Source organism: Orcinus orca, chromosome 1 (genome assembly GCF_937001465.1).
Source record: "Orcinus orca chromosome 1, mOrcOrc1.1, whole genome shotgun sequence".
NCBI lineage: Eukaryota > Metazoa > Chordata > Mammalia > Artiodactyla > Delphinidae > Orcinus > Orcinus orca.
In genome coordinates, this window is record NC_064559.1 from 48,560,075 (window position 1) to 48,583,750 (window position 23,676).

General features: G+C 40.8%; 2 protein-coding genes across 2 annotated transcripts in view; both read right to left on the minus strand.

Moving 5' to 3' along the window:
- LAMC1 (laminin subunit gamma 1) overlaps nucleotides 1-6,538 on the minus strand; it is a 123,447-nt gene extending 116,909 nt beyond the window's left edge. The window contains exon 1 of the mRNA XM_004275205.3: nucleotides 5,622-6,538. Coding sequence (XP_004275253.1) covers nucleotides 5,622-6,036 — 415 coding nt within the window. The 5' untranslated portion in view covers nucleotides 6,037-6,538. The remainder of the gene's footprint in view (nucleotides 1-5,621) is intronic.
- A 14,537-nt stretch (nucleotides 6,539-21,075) lies between these two features.
- NPL (N-acetylneuraminate pyruvate lyase) overlaps nucleotides 21,076-23,676 on the minus strand; it is a 216,786-nt gene continuing 214,185 nt past the window's right edge. Inside the window, exon 12 of the transcript XR_007473719.1 lies at nucleotides 21,076-21,086. The gene's annotated coding sequence lies outside the window, so the exon portion shown is untranslated. The remainder of the gene's footprint in view (nucleotides 21,087-23,676) is intronic.

Consider the following 23,676-nt stretch of genomic DNA (forward strand, 5'->3'; position numbering starts at 1 on the left):
AGAGACCTAGGTCTCCACATCTAAGCCACAAGTTCCATGAGGTCAGGGCAATGTCCAATGAATCATTATACACCCAGGAATCTGTATGGTGCTGAGGCATAGCAAGCAATTAACTAATGTTAGTTATATTCAACTAAACTAAAAAGATGATTAAGTCCCCGACCCTGCCTTCAAAGACCTCATGGTCTAGAAGTGGAGATAGACAAGCAAAGAAACAATACCACGTGATAAGTGCTGTGGTAGATACCTACAGGGTGGTGTGAGTGGGATACCTAATCCAGGCCAGGGAGAGAAAGAAACTGGGGAAGGATTCCTGAAGGTGATGACACCTGGAAGAAGTGTTCCAAACCAAAGAAACAGCCCTTCAAGCACATGAAATGACAGAAGATAAGCCTAGAGGTTATAAAGGTCCTAAAGTACCTTATACACCATGCCAAGGCATCTGGACTTTATCCTAAAGGCTTGAGGAATCACTGCAGAATTTTTAGCTGGGAAACGATATCATCAGATTTGCATTTTAGAACCATTGCTCGGTCCAAAGCGATGGCTGCCTGAATAGAAAGAGCAAAACTGGAGGCAGAAAGACCACCAATTCGTTAGCAAGTTGTTGCAGTAATCAAGGTGAAATTCCATGGGGGGTTACAGTAAAGCAGATATAAAGATAAGGATCCAAGAGACATATGGCTGGATACAGGAAGTGAAAGTGGAGTCTTGGGCAGATTGTAGCAAGGATGGGTGGGAAAGAAAGTGGTGGAGTTACAGCTGCCCAGAGACCCAGCAGCGGATGCTATCTGCTGGCCAAACAGAGTAATCTTTACTGATGAAAGCCTATGAAGCATGGTTCTTGGCCAAAGATTGGTTGAGAGCCTCAGGAATAAACAGTAGTGCTGTTCATTAAGATACAGCTTTGAACTGGATAAGACCATAAGGAATGAATTTAGTTTGGGACATGGCCTCTGGACATAGCAAACTGACCATGTCCCACATGGAGAAAAAGCTGTCCTGAAGATACAAATTTAGAATTTATTGATTTGCAAATAGTAATGGAAGCCTTGAGATTTAGAGGACTTCATTCAGGAAGAGAGAGTAGCATGAAAAAAAAAAAAAAGGAATCGAGAAACATAAGTGAAAAGGAACAGAGGGAACGGCAGGAAAACCAAGGGAGTCTAATATCTCTGAATCAGTATGTACATGAACTTGTATTGATATTTTAAAGTTGCCCTGGAATAAACTAGTCATTCTTTTGAGAGATTTGTTAGAGAAACGAAGAACTGCAGGAGCTAGTATGTTAGACTGAGTCAAAAACCTACCTCCACCATAATTTTTGGCAAATCACAACCTCAGGACCCTCATCTTTGCCTTCCCTCACTGCGTTATGAAAATCTAATCAGTGATAAACTGGAGGCTTTATAAACTGTAAAGTATTATAAAGGAACTCCTGATTTAGTATTGTAATGGCATTACATCTGGGTATGAAAATTCCATCTAACAGGGTATACACTTCTGAAGAATGGACCTTCAATCTTCTACACCTTTCTATCAGGTACTGCACCACGTATTCAGTAGGTATTTAAAATATGTTTGCAGAATATTTGGGAGTAACGTGAGAATGTATGCACAGGAAAAGGAGTGCATAGCAAAAGGCATGTCCAACTTCCTAAAAGGATTTAGAACTGAAATAGTCAAACTTTATCCCTCCCACAAATGTGGCCAATGACAAAATAATGGGGGGAGGGGAGCTCATAGTTCCAAACTTTCTCCTAATGTGTAAACTGTTTTTCTGAATGCTTTAGAAACATGAAAAAGGTATTTACGGAAAAAGCAGTGAATTGTAGAACAGGAAAACTGCCAACAGCAACTTTATAAAACTGTGTTCACCAACTGCTGGCCACTAAAGAAGAGCTCCTTAACTCCTCAAGTTGAAACCTGCAAAATGTAAATCAGGCCTTTGTAAGACAAACTAAAATAGTGTCCCCTCAGGGTGCACAAATACCACAGTGAAGTCACCAGAGTTCTAACAGAGTCAGAACCTACCTCGCAAAGATATTCCCGGGGAAAAAAATTTGCTGTTTGTTTCATGTTAAATACACACTAAGAGGACCAAACAGAATAAAATGTAATACCCTTATATAGCAATTATTGTGATTTAGACACACAAAAACAATATTTAGATACAGCTTAAAAGTGTCATTTAATCACTGCTTGTTCCTAAAGCTTATAAGGAGCTTGGACACCAATCTGGCAGACTGGACACCCAGTCTGCCAAGTTTTCATCTACAGTGACTATCAAGTTAATTAAAGGGGCTGTTTAATAAAAGGCAAATCCTCAGATGCAATCTTACTATCAACTACTCTGCTGATAAGGATAAAACTTATTATAAAACACAAAAGCCAGACTTTCAAAAAGCAGCTGAATAATTCATATAGGAGTTAGGAGAGAAGATCCAGAAGTGAAAGGCAAAATAAGAAAGACTTCTTTTTAGAAAAGGATGCCTTGCTGAGATTTCTCTCCACAATGGGCAGAAAATACAGTTCTGATGCCCACAGCAACTTTAACTCATTATATCTAAGTATACATTGCACCCTGTACCCTGGATAACTGTAAATGGTGCTTAAGACATGGCTGCTTACAGAAACAATGCTGATTTTCCTGGCTTTTGTACAAGTGATGATAATGGTACAATCACCTAATTTGTACTTGCCATCTGTTAAAATATGCCTCACCCCCCAAAAAAGGTACCAGTTAAAATGATCGTGTAATTTTATACATACATGTGTATGCATGAAATGTTTCTGGAAGGTTACGTAAAAAATTGTGAGCGACAGTCTCTAGGGCAACTTAGCAAATGGAGATGAAGAGACTCACTAGTCATTATACTGTTTTAATTCACTATGTCATGTTTTACTTTTACAATAAAAAAAGTCTTAGGATCACTGGCAAAATATGTATATTTCTTGTGACAATTTAACTGTGATGTGACTTTGCTTACTTTAAAGTTTACTGTGCTTAAAGTTCAACATCAAAAGGAAGGCTACAAAAGTGGTGGCTAGACCTAGTTCTTTCACACTGCTCCCTTCGAGTTTCACATGCTCTGTAAGGGCAAAGCACAATATGCATCACTTGTTTAAGGGTATGTGAAATTTGAACTGGATGGGAGATTTAATAGATGCACAAACAGTCATGGTCCTTGAATTCATGGGAAATAATTAGTTAGCTAGAGCCCATGGAGTAACTGCAGTTAGGGAGTGAATGTGCTGAATATCAAAACACACAATAATACATAAAGCCCTGCCTATCTGTTGTTAAGTTATAGATCATAACATTCATGAATACATATATCCTTGTCATGAAAAAAGAGAGGGGAGAGAGAGAGAGATTGAGACATCAACGCCACTACACGCAAATCTCCCTCCCCTTCCCCATCTTCTCCACACAGTTTCCTCCAGGACAGCATTTCTGATGGCACAACAAGTACAATAACTTCTAGTCAAGTTTTTAGAAATTGTCTATCTAAAAATCTTCAAGTAAATGTTCTTACAGTATTTGTATGAAAACTATTTTAAATCACTTTTACTTACTTAGAAGTTTTAAATCTATAGTTTTATGAACTTCATTTAGCAAGAATGTTACCAAAAACTGAAGAATTTTTCAGCAAAACAAGTTCAAGCATATATAACATTTTCAGAGTAAAAAGTCCTTCGAGCTTTTTAATCACTAGGACCCAAAGCTCATATATCGGCCTCCCAGTAGTAGCAACCTAACTTGACGGATACTATCTTACCTAACACATTATCTTTGTAATAGAGAAGTAATCACCGAGTAATCTACCTTCCTCTACCATCACCTGAAGTAACCTTTTGCTACATAGTGCTCACAGGAGAAAATTCAGAAGGTCCAGATTGACAGCCCTATCTTTACCTAAATAAGAGATTCTTATTCAGAAATTTTCAGTTGAATCTCAGGCATTTGAGACATCAAGGCTGTGCTTTTGCTTTGAAATTTTTAATATTTCAAAACAGATAAAATAAATAAGACGCTGTAGGCATTCAAAGTTCAACACAGAAGCTTTAAAAAGACAAAAAAAATTTTTTTTAATAATTGGTTACAAGTTTCAAAACTAATCTTGGCCAAGTTTAAAAATACAACACTTAGAAAAAAAAAAAAATACAACACTTAGGAGAAAAGTGATAAAGAGCATCCCCACAAAGTCTTAGGAGGGCCTAGGTCTCTTGCAGAATCTTTAGAAAGGCACCTGTTCCAAGATACTGCTTAGTTCCATGTTTCCAATACCTTTGAAAAACTGAACTTAGTTTATTTCTTCCACCTCTGAAAAACAGGTGCCTTAGAGTTCCAGTTTATGAACTTACTTTTGAAAAGTTTCATCTTCCTAATAACTTGTCTACAAATAAAATGATATTTACTACAAAGGTGCTAAATACTGTTTTTCTAAAACTTGCTCCACACACAGTAATTTAACTCCACTTTTCAAAGTACTTTCTCTAGAATCTTGACGCTTTCATAAAATTTAATGTATCAGAGAGCAGTGGAAAGAAAAATACAAAAACCACGACCAAAAGAACCATGTGCCTACCAAACGTTCCTTTCGAAGATTCCCCAAATAATGTTACTAGCCTTATAGAATTATACTGCTTTGATAGAAGAATGGCTTGGCACGCTGTTCGCTCTGGAAGTTCATTACTACCAGCTACTGGTCTGCAACGGGACTGAAGCTCTGCCCGTCAAGGCCAGTTTCTCACGCATGTTACTCTGTTAAACACAATAATGAATCATTCTGCTCGTTTGTATATTTCAACGATGAAGAAAAACTGACCCAGATCAAACATGATTTTTAATACTCGGGGATAAACATGTCCATCCTCATCCACCACCCAGCAATGAAGTTTTCTATACATCCCTTTCCTGATTGCTAAAAGGTCACTTACACATGCTTCTACACTTGCTTTGAATCAAAGCAAAAGGAAAGACAGTGAGGAGAGCCTTTTTACTCAGGGACAAAACTGTACCCAACAATTACAGTGAGTGCAGATACTTCCTTTTGTTTTGTCTGTACCAGGATTATCAGTGAAATCGCTCTGTGGCCCTTAATTAAAGCTGAACAACTTTAAAGAACAATAACTTTAAAAGTGAACTTCTATTTTAATTACACATAGGCAACAGCGGTAGTAAAGTCATTTGCTCCCCTCAAATCCCCTTAACTTAGACCCTTTCCTCTCTAGCTTATTCAGCAAAGCAAACAGCAATCACCCTCAACCCTGGAGAGAAAGTCTTTTAAACAAGTGCTAAAGGTTGACAAGCGAGGAGGGGGGGTTCTGATTAACGCTTCAGGAAAGAGGGACTAAAACAGCCGAAATGGCGAATAATCAAGGGGGCGAAAATCCGGCTAAGTTATTTATAGACTAGGAAAGCAAACAGAGAGAGATGCTGGCGGGAAGCATCTTGGCTCGCGGGATGTTAAGTGCTAGATCTAGTTTAGAAGTTGGAGAAGGGAGCTTCTGTGTGGCCCATGCTGGGGAGCAGAGAGCCACCACGCGGCTGTTTGGTCCCCGCAGACTGGGTGAGGGGGTGAGCAGTAGTAGGGGATGGGGCTGTCACCGCTTACCCAGATGCAGCGTGAGGTTGATGGAGTTGGGGTACTGCACCCCGGCCAGCATGGTCTGGCTCTGCCACCAGGTGGTGTCGGCCTGGTTGTTGTAGTCCGTCAGGAAGGCTGCCCCGTGCTGCAGGTGGGGCTGCCCGGCGTCGCACAGGTGACAGGACTTGGTGACCCCGGTCACCCCGGTCTGCACACAGTACTCCTCGGGCGGAGTCCCGCACGTGTTGGTGGCCACCACGGTCACGTTGAAGGCGGCGTTGACGAATTCGGGCATGCAGCGCTGCGACCGCCCGCCCTCGTCCGTGCACTCGTCCATGGCTGCCCGGGCGCAGCCGGCCGCAGCGGCCGCCAGCACAGCCAACACCCGCCAGAGGCCGCCCCGCGGCCGCAGCGCCGGCGCGGCCGGTTTGCTGCCCCTCATCCCGCCGCCCGCGCGCTGGGCCACGGCAAAGGCAAGAGCGCGGGCGCGTTCCTCTCGTGCAGCGGCGTCCCTCGGAGGCCGCTCAGCGGGCTGAGCCTCCGGGCCCAGTGGCCGGACTCTCCGGACGGGCGGTGGCGGCGGCTCGCGGCGGAGAGGCGGTCCGGAGGGCGCCCCTGGCGAGAACTGCGCGGCTCGCTAACCACTGCACCGCACGCCGCCTCCGCGCCTCCCTCTCCCACCCGAGACACAGCCGGCACTCGCCACCGACCCCCGACTTCCGAGCGCGTACCCGAGCGCGCGCCCCCGGGGAGGAAGGAGCAGGGGGTGGGATCGGCAGGGTGGGGTGGGGTCTGCCGAGAAAGCCCAACCCCGGCGTCCTCTCAGTAGCTCCCGCGGCCCCCGTAGCCGCTCCCCGGCTCTCCACGCGCGGTGGACTGCGCGTCCGCCCCGGCAACTCGCGGCGGCGGCGGCGGCGGCGGCGGCGGCGGCGGCAGCGGCGGGGGCGGTGACATCTCGCGCTCGAGCCCGCGGCGCGCGATCGGCGGGGGAGGGGCTTTGAGGGGCGCGAGGGGTGGGCGGGGAGCGAGAGGAGAGGGGAGGGAGGGGCGGCAGGGCGGTGCATGCCGGGAGGGAAAGGAAGGCAGCGGAGAGGCAGCTCCCAGCCGGGAGGTGGATGCCAGGGTTCCCTGGCGCCGAGTCCCCGGAAGACTCGGGATTAGGGGAGCGGGTAACGGAGGGGGCCTTAAAGGGGCGACGCCGGAGGGGTGAGGTCGCTCGGAATCGGCCTTTGGGCCCCACGCCGGTCTGGGCCGCAAGAGCGCGGATCCCCGCCCCGCCAGGTGTCAGTCCTTGCGTCCAGCCGGCAGCACCCCGGGCCAGGGACCAAAGGGACCCGATCGATGGTGGGGACTGCCCGCAGGCTCTTCGCCCCAGCCGGCCGCCCCGGGAATGCCCCCTGCCGCTCGGGGTCGGCTCCAGCTCTTTCCGAGGAGCGGTCCCGGGGTGTCAGGGGGCTGACATGGTGGTCCCCGGAGAATATAGGGCCTGGTCGCAGCATCATAATGTTTTCTGAAGCGATTTCCTGCCTCTGAATTAAAGTGTAACCAGTCGTTTAACAGGCGCAAGGAAGGAAGTGAAAAGGCTGGGAATGGAATGACATTTTTCCCCTGGGTACGCAGACCCACTGCGAAATTCTTCCACTGTGTTGTTTATGTTCCCCAGCTTGCCTTTAAAAGACTCGAAATTATCTGGATCTGACATCCTCCTTTTCGGGCCTGCTGAGTCACGGAATATTCTCCGTGCCAGGATGACTCAGTTCACAGAACCTGAGCCAGAAGATCATGAGGTTTAGTCCGAGATCCGAACCTGGGCACTTAACCAGTGCTGATAACGACAAGCAAAGACGCGAAGGGAGGGTGCCATAAAAGTGGATGGCCCGAGGCGGCGTTTTTTAAACCTTTGGAGTCCCCAGGCAAAGTGGGTGTACGTTGGGGATGCTCCTGAGGCAATTTTTTTCTTTTTCTTGTTTGTTTTTTTTTTAACTATTCAAGCTCGTTAACAGTAAAGTGAGAATGATAAATACACTGGGGGCTGAAGGCGGGGGTGGAAAATACCTAGTTTTGGACCCAGTAGTCCCGTCAAGAGAGGGATGGTGAGGATGTGAAATAATGAAATAAGTAAATGTTAGGTTACTATGGTTGGGGTCAGTGTTAACTCTAGGAGGACCTTAAGGATAATGGTTTGGGGGAGGTGAGCAGACTAGGGGACTTGTCAAATGGTGAGCTTGGTTAGCAAATACAAGGATCACTTATATTGGTAGTTTATTTGATGAGATGGGTGGAGATCATGCATGACTCAGTCTCTAACTCCTCGCCCCCGGCATCTACTTTTTGGGAAAGTTATGGAGCTGTGGGTAACAATGTTTTAATCCTTTCACGTGTGAGTGGAAGCAAAATAAATTTATTCATTTATACCTAGAGGGGATGCTATTCTCTCTCAGTCCTTGATTGTTCTTGGGAACAAACGAGGGCATACAGGACAAAGATAAGATGTTAGCTGTAAACAAAGCTACAGATATTTTAATAACTATATTTAAATGCATATATTAATACATTTGCCTGATAAATTTTCAGTATTTTATTAGGTATTGGCAAACCAAACAGTGGGTCTCCTTTCGTTTTCCACCAGGTCAACAGTTGGGTAAGGAGACCCCAAAGGCTGCGAATCAACATAAATGTTTCTTTGTCACTGCTCCCTTTCAGGTTCTAATGTCCAAGGGTTAACTACAAGCTCTTACTTATGCTTACCTACCCCACTGTTTCATTACCAGAACCTCATGTGGTATTTGTAAAGCACATAAAGAGACTTTGAATTGATTTCTGAATTGTATTGCTCATCATGAGAGTGTGACAAGGAGATACCTATTTTGAAGCAAGATAAGAATGTAACCAGTGTGCTTGATGATAAAAAAATTTTGCTCCATTGTCTGAATCCTGATTCAAACAAACTAATGGTTAAAACAAAATTTTTAAGACAATTTGGGAAACTCAAACACTAATTAGATCTTGGATGATAACAAATTAAGTATTTACCTGGAGATGCCACTGTTGACTAAATAGCCTTGGGTGTGTTTTTTTTTAAGTGAGAGTGTGTGAGATTTTCTTTACTTCAAGTTGCCCTGTTTTTTTCAAAAAATTCCGGAGCCCTTAATACATGTTCTTAGCTGCTGGAAGCTCCATTATTTGGTGAACAAATGTGGTGTTTAGAAGAAAAACGTGAAGGTGTGGGAGAAATGGGTTCAGATCCCTCAAAAGATGATCTTAGTGCCCAATCACCAGTGACTCTGTGCTGAAAGAAAGGTAGGATGAGGGAATGTAGTCGTTTATTGTACATACAAAAGACCTCCAAAAAAATTTTTTTAATTCCACTTAGAATTTCAGAGAAAAGAGCTTTCCCCATCAGGATCTGTATACTCAATTTCAAGGAAGGATGCTGATTTCCCTGACTTGGGTCACTGCAAATTCCTGAGCATACCCATCCCTAGTGAGGGGAATAGAGTAATGTGATTAAGCGGCCCACCAGAAAACCATGGAGTTTAGGAAAAGCAGTTCTCCAAGGAAACACGTTGCTGTTACTAGAAGGGGGCAGGTTGCAAGGCAGAAAAAAAAAACACCAGATGCCCACTACATCAAGACTGAGACTATGTCATATAATTAGAAAAATAATTTAAAATGTTGTATTGACCTTTTCAGATTGCCACTTGGCCCTTTTTTATCCTTTTATAATTACCAGTGTGTTTATTTTTCCATTCCTTAGTCTTTTTGACCTCGTTTCCCCATATTCTTCCCAAGCCTAAACACCACTATACTATAAGCTTTATCTTTTATATTTAGCATGCAACTTAAAGATAACAGTTACAACTAATTATATAATGATGTTAGTCTATATTTACATTCTGTTTTATACTTTTCAACATGTAATAACTCTGAAGCAAAAAATATTAATTGTGTAGAGTTGAGGAAACAGGATCAAAGAGAATAAGTTACAGCAAAGTCAAAACAGGAGCCTGCACTTTGTGGCTCCCTGTCTAGTGTTTTCTTTTCTGTGTGTAAAGATCATTGTAGAGAAGAGGGAAAAGGAGGTGCTTTCCCAAACTTCCAAGGTTTTGAGGTTATCAAATGGGAATTTTTAATTAGGTGAAAATTAATATGATACTAGAAGAGAATTACAATATCCCTCTTCAAAGTTACGCTAACTACCCATGATTCTTGGTGTTAGGTTTATAGATCCTGCTTGGGTCCTTGGTACAGGTCCAAGCATAACAAGATAATATATCATTGTGGCCAGGTTCAGGTGAAGACAGGATTCTTCTTATATGAGGTAAAGCCCATCCTTCCCATCTAGCCCCCCATACCCAATTTAAGCCACCTTTACATTGTGATACTAGTTTTAAAAGGAAGAGAGAAAAAAAAAAAAGGACACATAATACATAAGATTTAAACTAGAATTTTCTTATTATAAAGACAATTTTAAAAAGAAATATTTCCGGGGCTTCCCTGGTGGCACAGTGGTTGAGAATCCTCCTGCCAATGCAGGGGGCACGGGCTCGAGCCCTGGTCCGGGAAGATCCCACATGCTGCAGAGCAACTAAGCTCGTGTGCCACAACTACTGAGCCTGCGCTCTAGAGCCCACAAGCCACAACTACTGAGCCCGTGTGCCACAAGTACTGAAGCCTGTGCACTTGGAGCCCATGCTCCACAACAAGAGAAGCCACTGCAATGAGAAGCCCACGCACCGCAATGAAGAGTAGCCCCCACTCGCCACAGCTAGAGAAACTCCGCACGCAGCAACGAAGACCAACGCAGCCAAAAATAAATAAATAAAATAAACAAATTTATGAAAAAAAAAATTTCCAAAAGTTAGGAGCAAAGTCGAACCCCTCCCCCACCCAAAATCTTCCCATCAAAGGAACAGAAAACTTCACATCTCAAAAATTGTATTATTCTGCTAACCAGATGTGGAACGCATCCTACTGTACAGAACAGAGGGATAAATAATCTTTTATACACAGATGAAATGGCTTTATTGTGGGAACTCAGAATGTCTTTAATAAGTTGTTGACCGATAGTGGTTAAATACTGTTAGAAAGGGTAATTCTTTCAAAACCAAAGTTATTATTGGTAGTTTTCTCCCAACATTTAATCGCATTATAGTTCATTACCTCATTCAATTACTTGGATATATAGTGCAACAATTTTTTGGAGGATGTGCCTAGAAATTTTATTGTTCAAAATTAGAAGTTCACAGCTCTTTGAGCAAAACTCTCTTTGGGGTATGGTAATACCAGCTTTAAATTTTTTTCTCATTGAATTTGTTATGGTCCTCATAAAGAGCTCAAGGGCCTCCATCTCTAGTTTATATATGCATTTGAACAAATACTAAATTACTTTGTCCTTCCACCCAAGTTTTGTTTATTGTAACAACCAAATTAAAGCAAGATTTTAAAAACTTCATCCATAATTATACTACACTAAAATGACTTTTCTTTTATCAGAACTCCCTCTCCTGGTCCTAATCATTCTTTTATTTTAATGGACATCTTTTATTGAAGTACAGTTTACATGCAAAAAACACACAAATTCGAGGGTATAGTTCAGTAGTTCATATCACGAAGTGCACACACTTCTGTAATCACTACCCAGGTCCAGAAATAGAATATTGCCCTAACCTAAAAGCTCCATCATGTCCCCTGACAATCAGTAACCCTCCCTTCTCCCCAAATGTAGCTTCTATCCTTACTTCTGTCACCATAGATTAGTTTTGCTTGTTTTCGAATGCTATTTAAATTAAATCACACAGTATGTGTTTTGTGTGGGGGTGGCTTCTTTGATCAATATTGTGTTCTTGATATGAATCCATCATGTATGTAGCAATAGTTCACTATTTTTCTTTGTTGTGTGATATTATATTGTATAAATAAACTGTAATTTGTTCATTCTATAATTGGTGGACATTTCAGTCATTTTCAATCAGGGGCTATTATGAATAATGTTACTATCAAAATTTTTGTCCTTTGGAAATACACACACACATACACACACTTTTGTGAATACATACCTAGAAATGGAATTCCTGGGTCATAGGATTAGGCATATATTCAAATTTAGTAGATATCACCAAACCGTTTTCCAAACTAGTTGTGCCAATATTCCCTCCCACCAACTGTGTATGAGGGTTGTAGTTGCACCATATCCTCAGGAATACTTGGTATTGTCAGTCTTTTTAATCTGTTCTGGGCTAACATTATTATGGTATTGGTGCAGAGCTTGAGAGCCTCTCATTCTGGTTTGTATATGTATTTGAACAAATGATGACTTACTTGTATCATTGGGTGTGTAGTATTGAACTGTGGCTTTAATTTCTAATTCCTTGATTACTGATTAGACCAACACCTTTTTCATATATTTATTAGCCATTTGGGTATTCTTTTTTGTACATTTTTTCTTTTTTTGCTCATTTTTCTGTTGAGTTGGCTGTCTTCTTCCTATTGATATTCTTTATACATTTGAATATAGGCCCCTTTTCTGGATCTATGTGTTGCAAATATCTTCCTTCACTCTGGTTTGTTAGTAGTGTCTCTCCTTTTTAAACTTTTATTATCAAAAATACAAATATAAATAAAAGTGGAGAGAATTACGCAGTGAAACCCCAGCTTAAAAAAAGATTTTTTGATTTAAGACCGATCTTATTTCAGCTATATTTCCTCATTTCTCCCCAACCCCACTTCCATCACCACTTAATTATTTTGAAGCAAAATCACAGATACTATACTATTTTTTCTTCCAGTTTTATTAAGATAAAAATGATATAGAGCACTGTATAAGTTTAAGGTGTACAGCGTAATGATTTGACTTATACCCACAATAAGTTGAGTGAATATCCAACATCTCATATAGATACAAAATGAAAAAAAAAAGAAAAAAAAACTTGTTTTCTTTGTGATGAGAACTCAGGACTTTTCTCTTAACAACTTTCATTATAACATACAGCAGGGTTAATTATATTATTAATTATATATTAATTATATTGTATTTAGATGCTCTTATGATGGGTGCATATATACTTACAATTATTATATCTTCTTGGATTGATCTCTTTATTGTTTTGTAATGTCTTTCTTTGTCTCTTGTTACACTCTTTGTTTTAAAGTCTCTTTTGTCTTATGTAAGTATTGCTACCCCAGCTTTCTTCTTATTTCCATTTGCATGGAATGCCTTTTTCCATGCTCTCACTTTCAGTCTGTGTGTGTCTTTAGATCTACAGTGAGTCTCTTATAGGCAGCACATATCTTGTGTTTGTATCTTGGTCTTATGTTTGTATCCATCCAGCCACTCTGTATTTGACTGGTGCATTTAGTCCTTTTCATTTAAAATATTGATAGGTATGTGCTTATTGCCATTTTGTTAAGTATTTTGGGGTTGTTTTGTAGTTCTTTGTTGTTCCTTTCTTCTTCTTTTGCTCTCTTCCCTTGTGATTGGATGACTATCTTTAGTGTTATGTTTAGATTCATTTCTCTTTCTTTGTGTATCTAGTATAGATTTTTTGTTTTGTTTTGTTTTTTGCAGTACGCGGGCCTCTCACTGTTGTGGCCTCTCCTGTCGCAGAGCACAGGCTCCGGACACGCAGGCTCAGCGGCCATGGCTCACGGGCCCAGCCGCTCCGCGGCATGTGGGATCTTCCCGGACCAGGGCACGAACCCGTGTCCCCTGCATCTGCAGGCGGACTCTCAACCACTGCGCCACCAGGGAAGCCCTAGTATAGATTTTTGTTTTGTGGTTACCAAGAAGTATATATATACTGACCTATGTACATATACATACATGATTATTTTTAGTTGCTGATCTCTTAAGTTTAATGCATTTTAACAACCGTGCATATGTACTCCCCTCCCCATGTTTTTCTGTGACATCATGTTCTACATCCTTTTATTTTAATATATCCCTTACCTACTTCTTGTGGATATAGATGATTTTACTACCTTTACCTTTTCATCTATTAACCTTGTACATTGTTGGTTTACTAACTTTATTGTATATTTGCCTTTACCAATGAGAATTTTCTTTTCATAATTTTCATATTTCTAGTTGTGGGCTTTTCTTTTCTGACTAGAGAATTCCCTTTAACATTTCTTCTTCATGGTGCTGAACTCTTTTAGCTTTTGCTTATCTGTAAAACTTTTGATCTCTCCTTCAAATCTGAATGAAAGCCTTGATGGGTAGAGTATTTCTGGTCGTAGATTTTTCCATTTCATTCCTTTATATCATGCCACTCCCTTCTGGCCTACAGAGTTTTGGGTGAAAAGTCAGCTCATAGCCTTATGGGAGTTCCCTTGTACATAACTTGTTGCTTTTCCCTTGCTGCTTCTAATATTCTCTCTTTATTTTTAATTTTTGCCATGTATATATATATTATGTCCAATTTTTTGGACATAATGTCCTAGTGTGGTCCTCTTTGGGTTGATCCTATTTAGGACTCTGTGCTTCCTGGACCTGAATATCTGTTTCCTTTCCCAGGTTAGGGAAGTTTTCAGTTATCATGTCTTCAAATATGCTCTCCACACGTCTCTCTCTCTCTTTTCCTTCTGGGACCCCTTTAATGCAAATGTTGGTATGTTTGATGTTGTCTCTGGGGTCTCTTAAATTGTCCTCATTAACAAATTTTTTTTTTTTCTCTTCAGCTTCAGTGATTTCCACTACTCTATCTTACAGTTCGCTGATCCACTCCTCTGTATCATCTAATCTACTGTTGATTCCTTCTACTGTATTTCTTATTTCAATTATTGTATCCTTCAGCTCTGTTTGGTTCTTCTTTCTATTTTCTAACTCTTTGTTAAAAACTTCTAACTTCTCACTTTATTCATCCATTCTTCTCCTGAGTTCTTTGTTTCTTGGAGCATCTTTGTGACCATATCTTGAACTCTTTATCAGGTAGATTGCTTATCTTCATTTCACTTAGTTATTCTGGGATTTTATCTTGTTCCTTGTTTGGAACATACTCCTCTGTCACCTCATTTTGCCTAATTCACTGTTTTTATTTCTATGTGTTTAGTAGATTGGTTATGTTTCCTGACCTTGACGAAGTGACCTTTTGTAGAAAACATCCTGTGCTTCCCAGCAGCATACTCCCCTCTGGTCACCAGAGGTATATGCTCTAGGGGTGCCCCTGTGTGGGCTGCGTGGACCCTTCTGTTGCAGGGCAGACTACTGTGGGTGGTAATGGTAGGTGTGACTGGCCCCTGGTTTGTTTGGTTGTCAGACTCTGCGTTATATGGAGACTGTCAGATGCTGGTAATCGGGGCCAGGTCTCAGCATGGATGGCTGAGGGGCTGAGGTTCCTAGATCTAGCATCAGCTGGCAGGTGGGTGAGGCTAGTTTCTCTTACAGCTGGCTGCAGGGTCCAGGGTGCCCCAAAGCTGGTGTCAGCTCACTGGTAAGTGGAGCCAGATACTGGGGCAACTAGCTGAGAGGCCCAAGGTGTCTTGGAGCTAGTGCCATCTCACTATTGGGTAAAGCCAGGTCCTGGGATTTCTGCCTGCAGGGCCCTGGGGGGTCCCAGAGTTGGTCTCAGCCTGCTGCTTGGTGGGGCCAGTTCCCAAAGGCTGGCTGCAGGGCCCTGAGTGTCCCAGGGCTAGTTCTGGTGCACTGGCAGGCAGGGCTGGGTCCTGGGCCCTCTGTTGGACAGGACTGGGTCCTGGGACTGCCGCAGGGTCAAGGGGGTCCTAAGGAAGCAGGCCTGCTGGGGGTGGGGCTGTGTTCCTGCCCAGCCAGCTGCTTGGCTTTAGGCCTGCTGGTGCTGGTGCCAACAGGCAGGTGGGGGGATGTGCCAGCCCCAGCACTAAGAAACTAGAGAGAGGATTCCAAAATGGTGCTTGCCAGTACCAGTGTCTTTGTAACAGAATGAGATCCCAAAAATGGCTGCTGCCAGTGTTTATGTCCCTAGGGTGAGCTCCAGTTGCCTCCTGCCTCTCCAGGTTGCTCTTCAGAATCAACACGTGGGTCTGATTCAGGATCTTTTCAAATTCCTGCTTCTGCCCTGAGTCTCAGAGTGTGAGATTTTTGTGTGCACCCTTTTTTTTTGGGGGGGGGCTACATTGGGTCTTTGTTGCTCTGCTCAAGCTTTCTCTAGCTGCGGCGAGCGGGGGCTACTCACTGTAGTGGCTTCTCTTGTTGCGGAGCATGGGCTCTAGGAGAGTGGGCTTCAGTCGTTGTGGCACACAGACTCAGTAGTTGTGGCTCGTGGACTCTAGAGCGCAGGCTCAGTAGTTGTGGCGCACGGGCTTAGTTGATTCGCGGCATGTGGGATCTTCCCAGACCAGGGCTCAAACCCGTGTCCACTGCATTGGCAGGCGGATTCTTAACCACTGCACCACCAGGGAAGCCCTGTGTGCACCCTTTAAGAGTGGAGTCTCTATTTCCCACAGCCCTCTGGCTCTCCCGAAATTAAGTGCTTTCAAAGCCAAATGTTCTGTGGGCTAGTCTTCCTGGTGCAGGACCCCCAGGCTGGGAAAGCCCAGTGTGGGGCTCAGAACCCTCACTTCTTGGGGAGAACCTCTGCATTGTAATTATCCTCCCGTTTGTGGGTTGCCCATTCAGGGGTATGTGTTTTGACTATACTGTGTCTCCACCCCTCCTACCAGTCTTATTGTGGTTCCTTCTTTATATCTTCAGTTGTATAAGATCTTTTCTGCCAGTCTTCAGGTCTTCCTCATCAATAGCTACTCTGTAAATAGGTGTAACTGTGGTACGCCCTTGCGGGGAGGTGAGCTCAGGGTCTTCCTATCCACCATCTTGGCCACTCCTCCCCTATACTATTTCATTTAATGCTGTCCTTTGATGAAAGAAATTCTTCATTTTAATGTAACCTAATTTTGAAGTTTAGGATTAGTGTTGTTTCGGGAATTCCCTAGCAGTTCGGTGGTTAGGGCTTGGCGCTTTCACTGCTGTGGCCCATGTTCAATCCCTGGTCAGGGAACTAAGATCCCTCAAGCAACACAGTGTGGCAAAAAAAAAAAAAAAAAAAGTGTTGTTTGTACACTCATTTAAAAAAAACCTCTAACCATGAAATTTTTAAAAATAATTTAAAAATCTTTAAAGTTATTAACATATCTTCCTATGTTACGATCTGGAAATTTTGTTTTATCTTTCACATTTAAACCTTTAATGCATCTGGAATTGATTTTTGTATATGGTATGATATAGAGGTCAAGATATATTTTTTTCATATGGCTGCCCTATTGCTTAAACACTAATAATGGAAAGACTATTCTTTCCCACATTACTCTGCACCATGGCCTTTATCACTAATCAAGTGCCCAATAATTTGATTCAGGTTTCTGTAATCTGTTTTATTGTAGCTCTGTAGTAAGTCTTGATAACCAGAAGTGAAGGTTCTCCAGCACTTTTTTTTTTTTTTTTTTGGCCTCGTGGCATTTGGGATCTTAATTCCCTGACCAGGGATCTAACCCGTGACCCCTGCAGTGGAAGCATGGAGTCTTAACCACTGCACTGCCAAGAGAAGTCCTCACTTTTTTTTTTCCTTCAAGACCATTATTTGATTATTCTTGTCCTTTACTTTTCCAAACAGTTTAAAAATTGCTTGTCAATTTTCAACAAAACTTCTACCTAGAATTTTGCTTGTGATTGCATTCAATCTATATATTAATTTGGGAAGAAGTAACATCTATACATTATTGAGTCTTCCATCCCTTAATATGATATGTCCCTCTAATTAGTCCTTCTTTAGATTATCTTGGTAATTTTTGATAGTTTTCTTTGTAGAATCTTGTACATTTTTAAATTAAATGTTTTGCTAAGTATTTTCTTTTTTTATCCTATTGTTTGTTACTCGAATATAAAAATATAATTGATAGATTTATATTGGCCTTGTATCTAGCAATCCAAAAACCTCGCTAAATTCACTTATTATTTCTAATACTTTGAAATTTCTTTTAGATTTCCCATCTACACAATAAGGTCATTTGTGCACAAAAACAGTTTTGTTTTTTGGGGTTTTTTTCCTTTTAAATAGCTTTCAGTTCTTTTTTTCTCAGCTTGCATTGCTTAGGACTTCTTGTTAAATGATAAATAGAAGTGGTGATAGTAGACATTGTTATCTTGTTCTTGATCTCAGAGGAACTCTTTTCAACATTTCACCATTAAGTATGTTTGTTGTACATTTTCTATGTTTACCTTTTATCAGATTAAGGAATTTCCTTTATACTCTTAGTTTGTTAAAAGTGTCTTTTTTAAATTATGAATAAATGTTGGAATTGGTCATGATTTTTCTGCATCTTTTGAAATGCTTATATGACTTTTCTATTTTGCACATCATATGATATTATTTTGTTAGTGTGCTGCATTACATTGATTAATTATTAAATACTAAACCAACCTTGCATTCATGGTATAAACTCAATTTGCTTGTGCTATTATCTTTTTATCTATCACTGAATTTAGTTTCTAATACTATATTTAGAATTTTTTCATCTATGTTAATGTTCTTTTTTTTTTTTTCCTTTAACATCTTTTTCAGGATTTATTATCAAGAGCATACTGGATTTAGAAAACAACTTGGGAAGTATTTCTCTTTTTCTATTCTCTGGAGGAATTGTTCTAAGTGTTATTTCATCTTTACATGTTTGGAATAATTTACCAGTGAAGCCATTTGGACCTGATATTTTTGGGGGGTGGAGGGGGTGGGTAGGATAGGAGAAGACATTTTAATAGCATACTCAATATCTAAAATAAATATAGAACTATTTAAATTTTCTGTTTCTTTTATAGTCAGGTTTGGCAACTTGTGTTTTTTTTTTTTTTTTTTTTTTTTTTGCGGTACGCGGGCCTCTCACTGTTGTGGCCTTTCCCGTTGCGGAGCACAGGCTCCGGACGCGCAGGCTCAGCGGCCATGGCTCACGGGCCCAGCCGCTCCACGGCATGTGGGATCTTCCCAGACCGGGGCACGAACCCGTATCCCCTGCATCGGCAGGCGGACTCTCAACCACTGCGCCACCAGGGAAGCCCGCAACTTGTGTTTTTTAAGGAACTTGTTGATTTCATCTAAATTTCAAATTTATTGGCATCGAGTTATTCATAATAACCTCTTATTCTCTTTTTAATGATTGCAGGAACTTTATTCATTCCTGAGACTTGTATTTTCTCTTTTTTTACTTACTAGGATCTATCAGTTTAATTGATTGTTACAAATTACCAGCTTTTGGCTTTGTAGTTTTTCTCTATTATTTGTTTATAATGTCATTTATTTCTGTTTTATTATTGTCTTCCTTCAACTTTGATATTGTCTTCCACTTTTTGATATAAAATCTTAGATAACTGATTTCAGCCATTTCCCCCCTAATATATATGTTTAAGGACATAAATTTCCCTCTAAACACCACCTTAGCTACATTCTATGAATTTTTATGTGCCATGTCATTATTATTATTATTCAGCTCAAAATATTTTCTAATTTCTGTTGTAATTTCTACTTTGTCCCATAGGTTATTTACAAGTATGTGTTTAATTTCCAAAGATTTGGGGGTTTTGTAATGATGTTTGTCATTATACAGTTCTTTATTATAATGTTATTTAAAATGTAATTAATGGGACCTTAGGAAATATAATGTTTATTATTGTGATTGTTTTGCTTGGATCATGGAGTCTGTCCATGGATGGAGGTGAGAAAGAGGACCCTGTGGTTTGATCAGTTTGGAAAGGGCTGGCTGACACCACAACCTCTCTAACCCAGTACCCTGAGGGTGTACTACAGGAGCAGCAATGGCCTTTCAATAGCAGAGAACAGTCATCAGAACTGTCCCCTTTAGACCGAGTAACAACCCTTGGATTTCTGGACTTACCATGACATGGGGACCCAGAAAATGAAAAACATTCTCAAAATAAAGCAGGATAGATATTTGGTGTCATATTACTACTAAAATTATGTGACCTTAAGTTATTCTCCAAGCTGGAGAAACAGGATATAACATTTTTCACTTGATATCATATTTCACTTGATATTTAGGAGACATAAATATAACTTAGTCTCCCTACTGTGTTAATAATATCCATAGCTGATATTTACTATGTCTCAAGCACTTTTCTAAGCATTTTGCCTCTGTTACTTCAATTAGTCCTCATACCTGTTATCCCCATTTTCAAATGAAAAAAGTAAGGCACTGCAATAGTAGGTGACTTGTCCAAGGTTATTTAGCTGCTGGTGGAGCCTGGATTTAAACTCAGGATGTCTGGCACGAGAGCTGATGCCCCTAACCATTGTGTATACTATAATAAGTGCTAATTTGGAGTTTTCTAGGTTGCAGTGACATTTTAAGTGCTCAGTATATATTGACTCATTTAATCTTTATAATAACCCTATGAGGTATGTAGTTTTACTATCATTCTATCTTATAGGTGAGCACACAAAAGCACAGGGAGGTTCAGTTACTTACTTAAGATCTCACAGCTACTAAGTGGCAGAGCTGAGATTCAAACATGGGCAGTCTGGCTGCAGAGTCTTTGTCTTCACTATTATGTAATACTGCCCCTCAAACCATATTGACTTATCAAAGACATGGCCTGTCAAACACATCAGTTCATGCTGTATTATATTTTCAAATTAACATTCACCCAGACTTGATAATTATGTCAGTAATGGTGACATTTATTTCTGAATGAATGCTTTGCTCATAAATAAAGTTCTTTCCAATTTTTAAAATTTAAAAACAATTTATAAGCATAATAGAAATAACCTACAAATAATAGTGTTTAGGACAAATATAATTACACAAATATACACATTATAGTCTTAGTTTGAATTCTATGACAAAAAGAAATGACTTATAGATAACATCAACTGAGGGAAAGAAAACTTCAATTTGCCCTAAGTTATGCACCTAGGTTATTTTTTCCATGGCTGCAACCTGAATTATTAAAGTTTAAAAGTTAAACTTTAATGTTAAACCACTCAAGGACTTCATAAATATGCTGTAGTGGCAAGGCTTATTCGGTGTTAGTTCCACATGAAGGGGAAAGGGTCCATTTTCATCCAAGTCCAGAGACAGGGTCACCTGTCTAATATTTAGGTAAACTTAGTGACTGCAAAGCTGAACAATCCTCTCCCCACACATCACATTTTTTTAGCTGTCCAGTAAATTATACAGAATTGAAGTCCTTAACTTGCTTTTAAGTGTTAGCATGCCACAATTTTAGGTATAGAGCTTTCAATGCTTTATCCAATCATATTTGACTGAAGTAATAATAGTTTTCTACTAACATTTCACTTTTGTTCTTTGGTGTGTGTTCACTATACCCATTTGTTAACCACAAAGGGTACGCTTTTCCAAAGCAAGAATTAATACTGACTCAAACTGATTTCATGGAAGTCATTCCAGGAAGTAATTGGACATCAGAGTATTCACTGAATACAAGAATGACATTTTCTTTCAAAGAGCTGGATGGTCTTTTAGATGTCCAGTTTTACATGTACATCAGTACAACTTCTTAGGCATAAGGCACCCTTGTTTTGTTTTTAATAGCATCTGAACATTTGTGCTAATGGAAGCATTGGTCACTTATTCTGGAATGAGTTGTGGAAAGGACAGTCTGAATACAAAGGACCTCTGTGACATAACTGAGGTCTTAGCAATGAAAGTACTTCAGGCTATAAAGCAGGAGTAGCAATATAATCACTGCATAAGGCAAATAAGTGAAAATATTCCACATGGCTTCCTAAGTAGAAAAAGAAAATAAGCACTTCTAAAGAATTCTTATCACTATGTCACAAAATGAAGGTCAAAGCAAACTGCTAAAGTTTGGGAAATAAAAAACAGCAAAATGTAAAAAAAAAAAAAAGAAAGAAAGAAAGAAAGTAACATACTTTGGAAATTGGCACCATGGTAACTCCCAATAGCCAGAGTGCTTAAAGGCAAAAAAAAACATTAAATTATTGTTATGGGCTGAATGTTTGTGCTCTCCCCCGCCACCCACACACAAATTTTATATGTTGAAGGCTTAATTCCCAGTGTGATGGTTACTTGGCACTGTGGCTTTTAGGAGATGATTAGGGTTAGATCTGGTCATGCTGGTGGGGCCCTGGTCTGATGGGATTAGTGCCCTTATAGGAAGAGACACTGGAGAGCAAGTGCTTCCACCCTTTTCTCTCCATATTTCTCTCTCTCTGGCTCCCTGTTTCTCTCTTCCATGTGAAGACACAATGAGAAGGTGCCTGGCTGCAAGCCAGTTTCTTTTTCTGGAACTTCTGTCTTAAGACAGCTCATTATAAAAACATCATATCAGTGTCTGTTGAGTGCATGAAAGAATCATTGTTATCAGGCTGCCATCCTGATCAATCTTATCCCTTCATCTGAGATATATAATTACATAGCAGCACTGGAGCTACAGAAAATAGAATGTTTCCCCCTGCTGAGGCAGTACAGCCAAGGAAAGAGTCCTTCTTATACAGGCAGGGTCAGCGACACACAAAGAATAAGTTCACATGTGTGCCTGATTTCATTCATAAGCGATGTATCTTTTATATTCCAGATCACCTGAAGTTAAAGACCAAGGTTTTTTGTTTTGATTTTGTTTTAAATATTGATACCAGGATGGGGGCTCCACTGGTTGTCAGTGATTGGAGGGTTAGAACCCTGTGATTGGAGGGTTAGAACTTTCAGTCCCACCTTCCGCCCTCCCACCACCCCCAGTAGGGGTGAGGGAATGGAGATGGAGTTTAATCATCAGTAGTCAACGATTTCATCAGTCATGCCTATGTAATGAAGCCTCCAATAAAACGCAAAAGGAAGGGGTTCAGGGAGCTTCCCAGTTGGTGAACACATGGAGATGCTGGGAGAGTGGCGCTCAGGGAGAGGGCATGTAAACTCCACGCTCTTTCCCCATACCTGTATTATGCATCTCTCCTACCTGGCTGTTTCTGAGTTATATCCTTCTATGATAAGCTGGTGATCTCGTAAGTAAAATGTTTCTCTGAGTTCTGTGAGCCACTCTAGCAAAATTAATCAAACCTAGGAGGTGGTCGTGGGAACCTCTACTTTATAACCAGTTGGTCAGAAGTACGGGTAACACCTAGATTTGGGATGGAGTCTGAAGTCCAAGGAGGGAGTCACTGGAACCTCCAATCTAGCTGCTTGATCAGAACCACAGGTAACAGCCTGGGTTTGTGACTGGTGTCTGAAGTGTGTGGTGTGTGTGTGTGTGTGTGTGTGTGTGTGTGTGTGTGTGTGTGTGTGTGTGTGTGTGTGTGTGTGTGTGTGTGTGTGTGTGTGTGTGTGTAAGGGGGTGGTAATCTTATAGGACTGAACCCTTAACCTGTGGAATCTGATGCTATCTCCTGATAGATAGTGACAGAATTGAGTTGAATTCTTGGACACACTCCTCTGGTGTCCAAGAATTGTTTGTTGGTGTGGGGAATTTACCCCCCTCACCACTAAGTTGGAAATTGGGTCTCAGAACACCCAAAAGAGGAAGATAAAAATTTGAATAAATAATTACAATAAAGTAAGATGGGATATGACATAAGAAATACAAAAGTAACTGGAAGTCATTGAAGGGAATATTAAATAACTGGATGTTATCTAAGCATGGAAGTAACATGATAATATTTGCAAATTTGAAAAATGAATCACAAATGGAAGAGAGCCATTTAGAAAGTTGGTGGCTATCATCCCAGTAGGAGATAGATAATGATGGATAAGGGGATGGAGAAACATGGCAAACTCAAGACATACATATGAGGTAGAATAAGTACCTCCTGGGTTTATTTCTTGAGTTTAGAAGATTACGAAGACAATAGGAAAGAAATCTCTAGATTCTAGATTGAGCGACTGGGTTAATGGTGATGTCATTTAAGGAAATGCTGGAAGAAGAATACATTTGGGGGTAAAATTTGAATATGCTGAGTTCAATTTTCAACAAGTTCAGTTTTGGTCATAATGACTGTGTTAGATGCAAAACAAAGCATAATGTCTGACCTTGAGGGTTCATACTATAAGAGGAAAATAATGAACACGTTATTGTATTCAGCATAATAAAAGACTAAATAGAGACACAGAATGTTGAAATAGGATACGT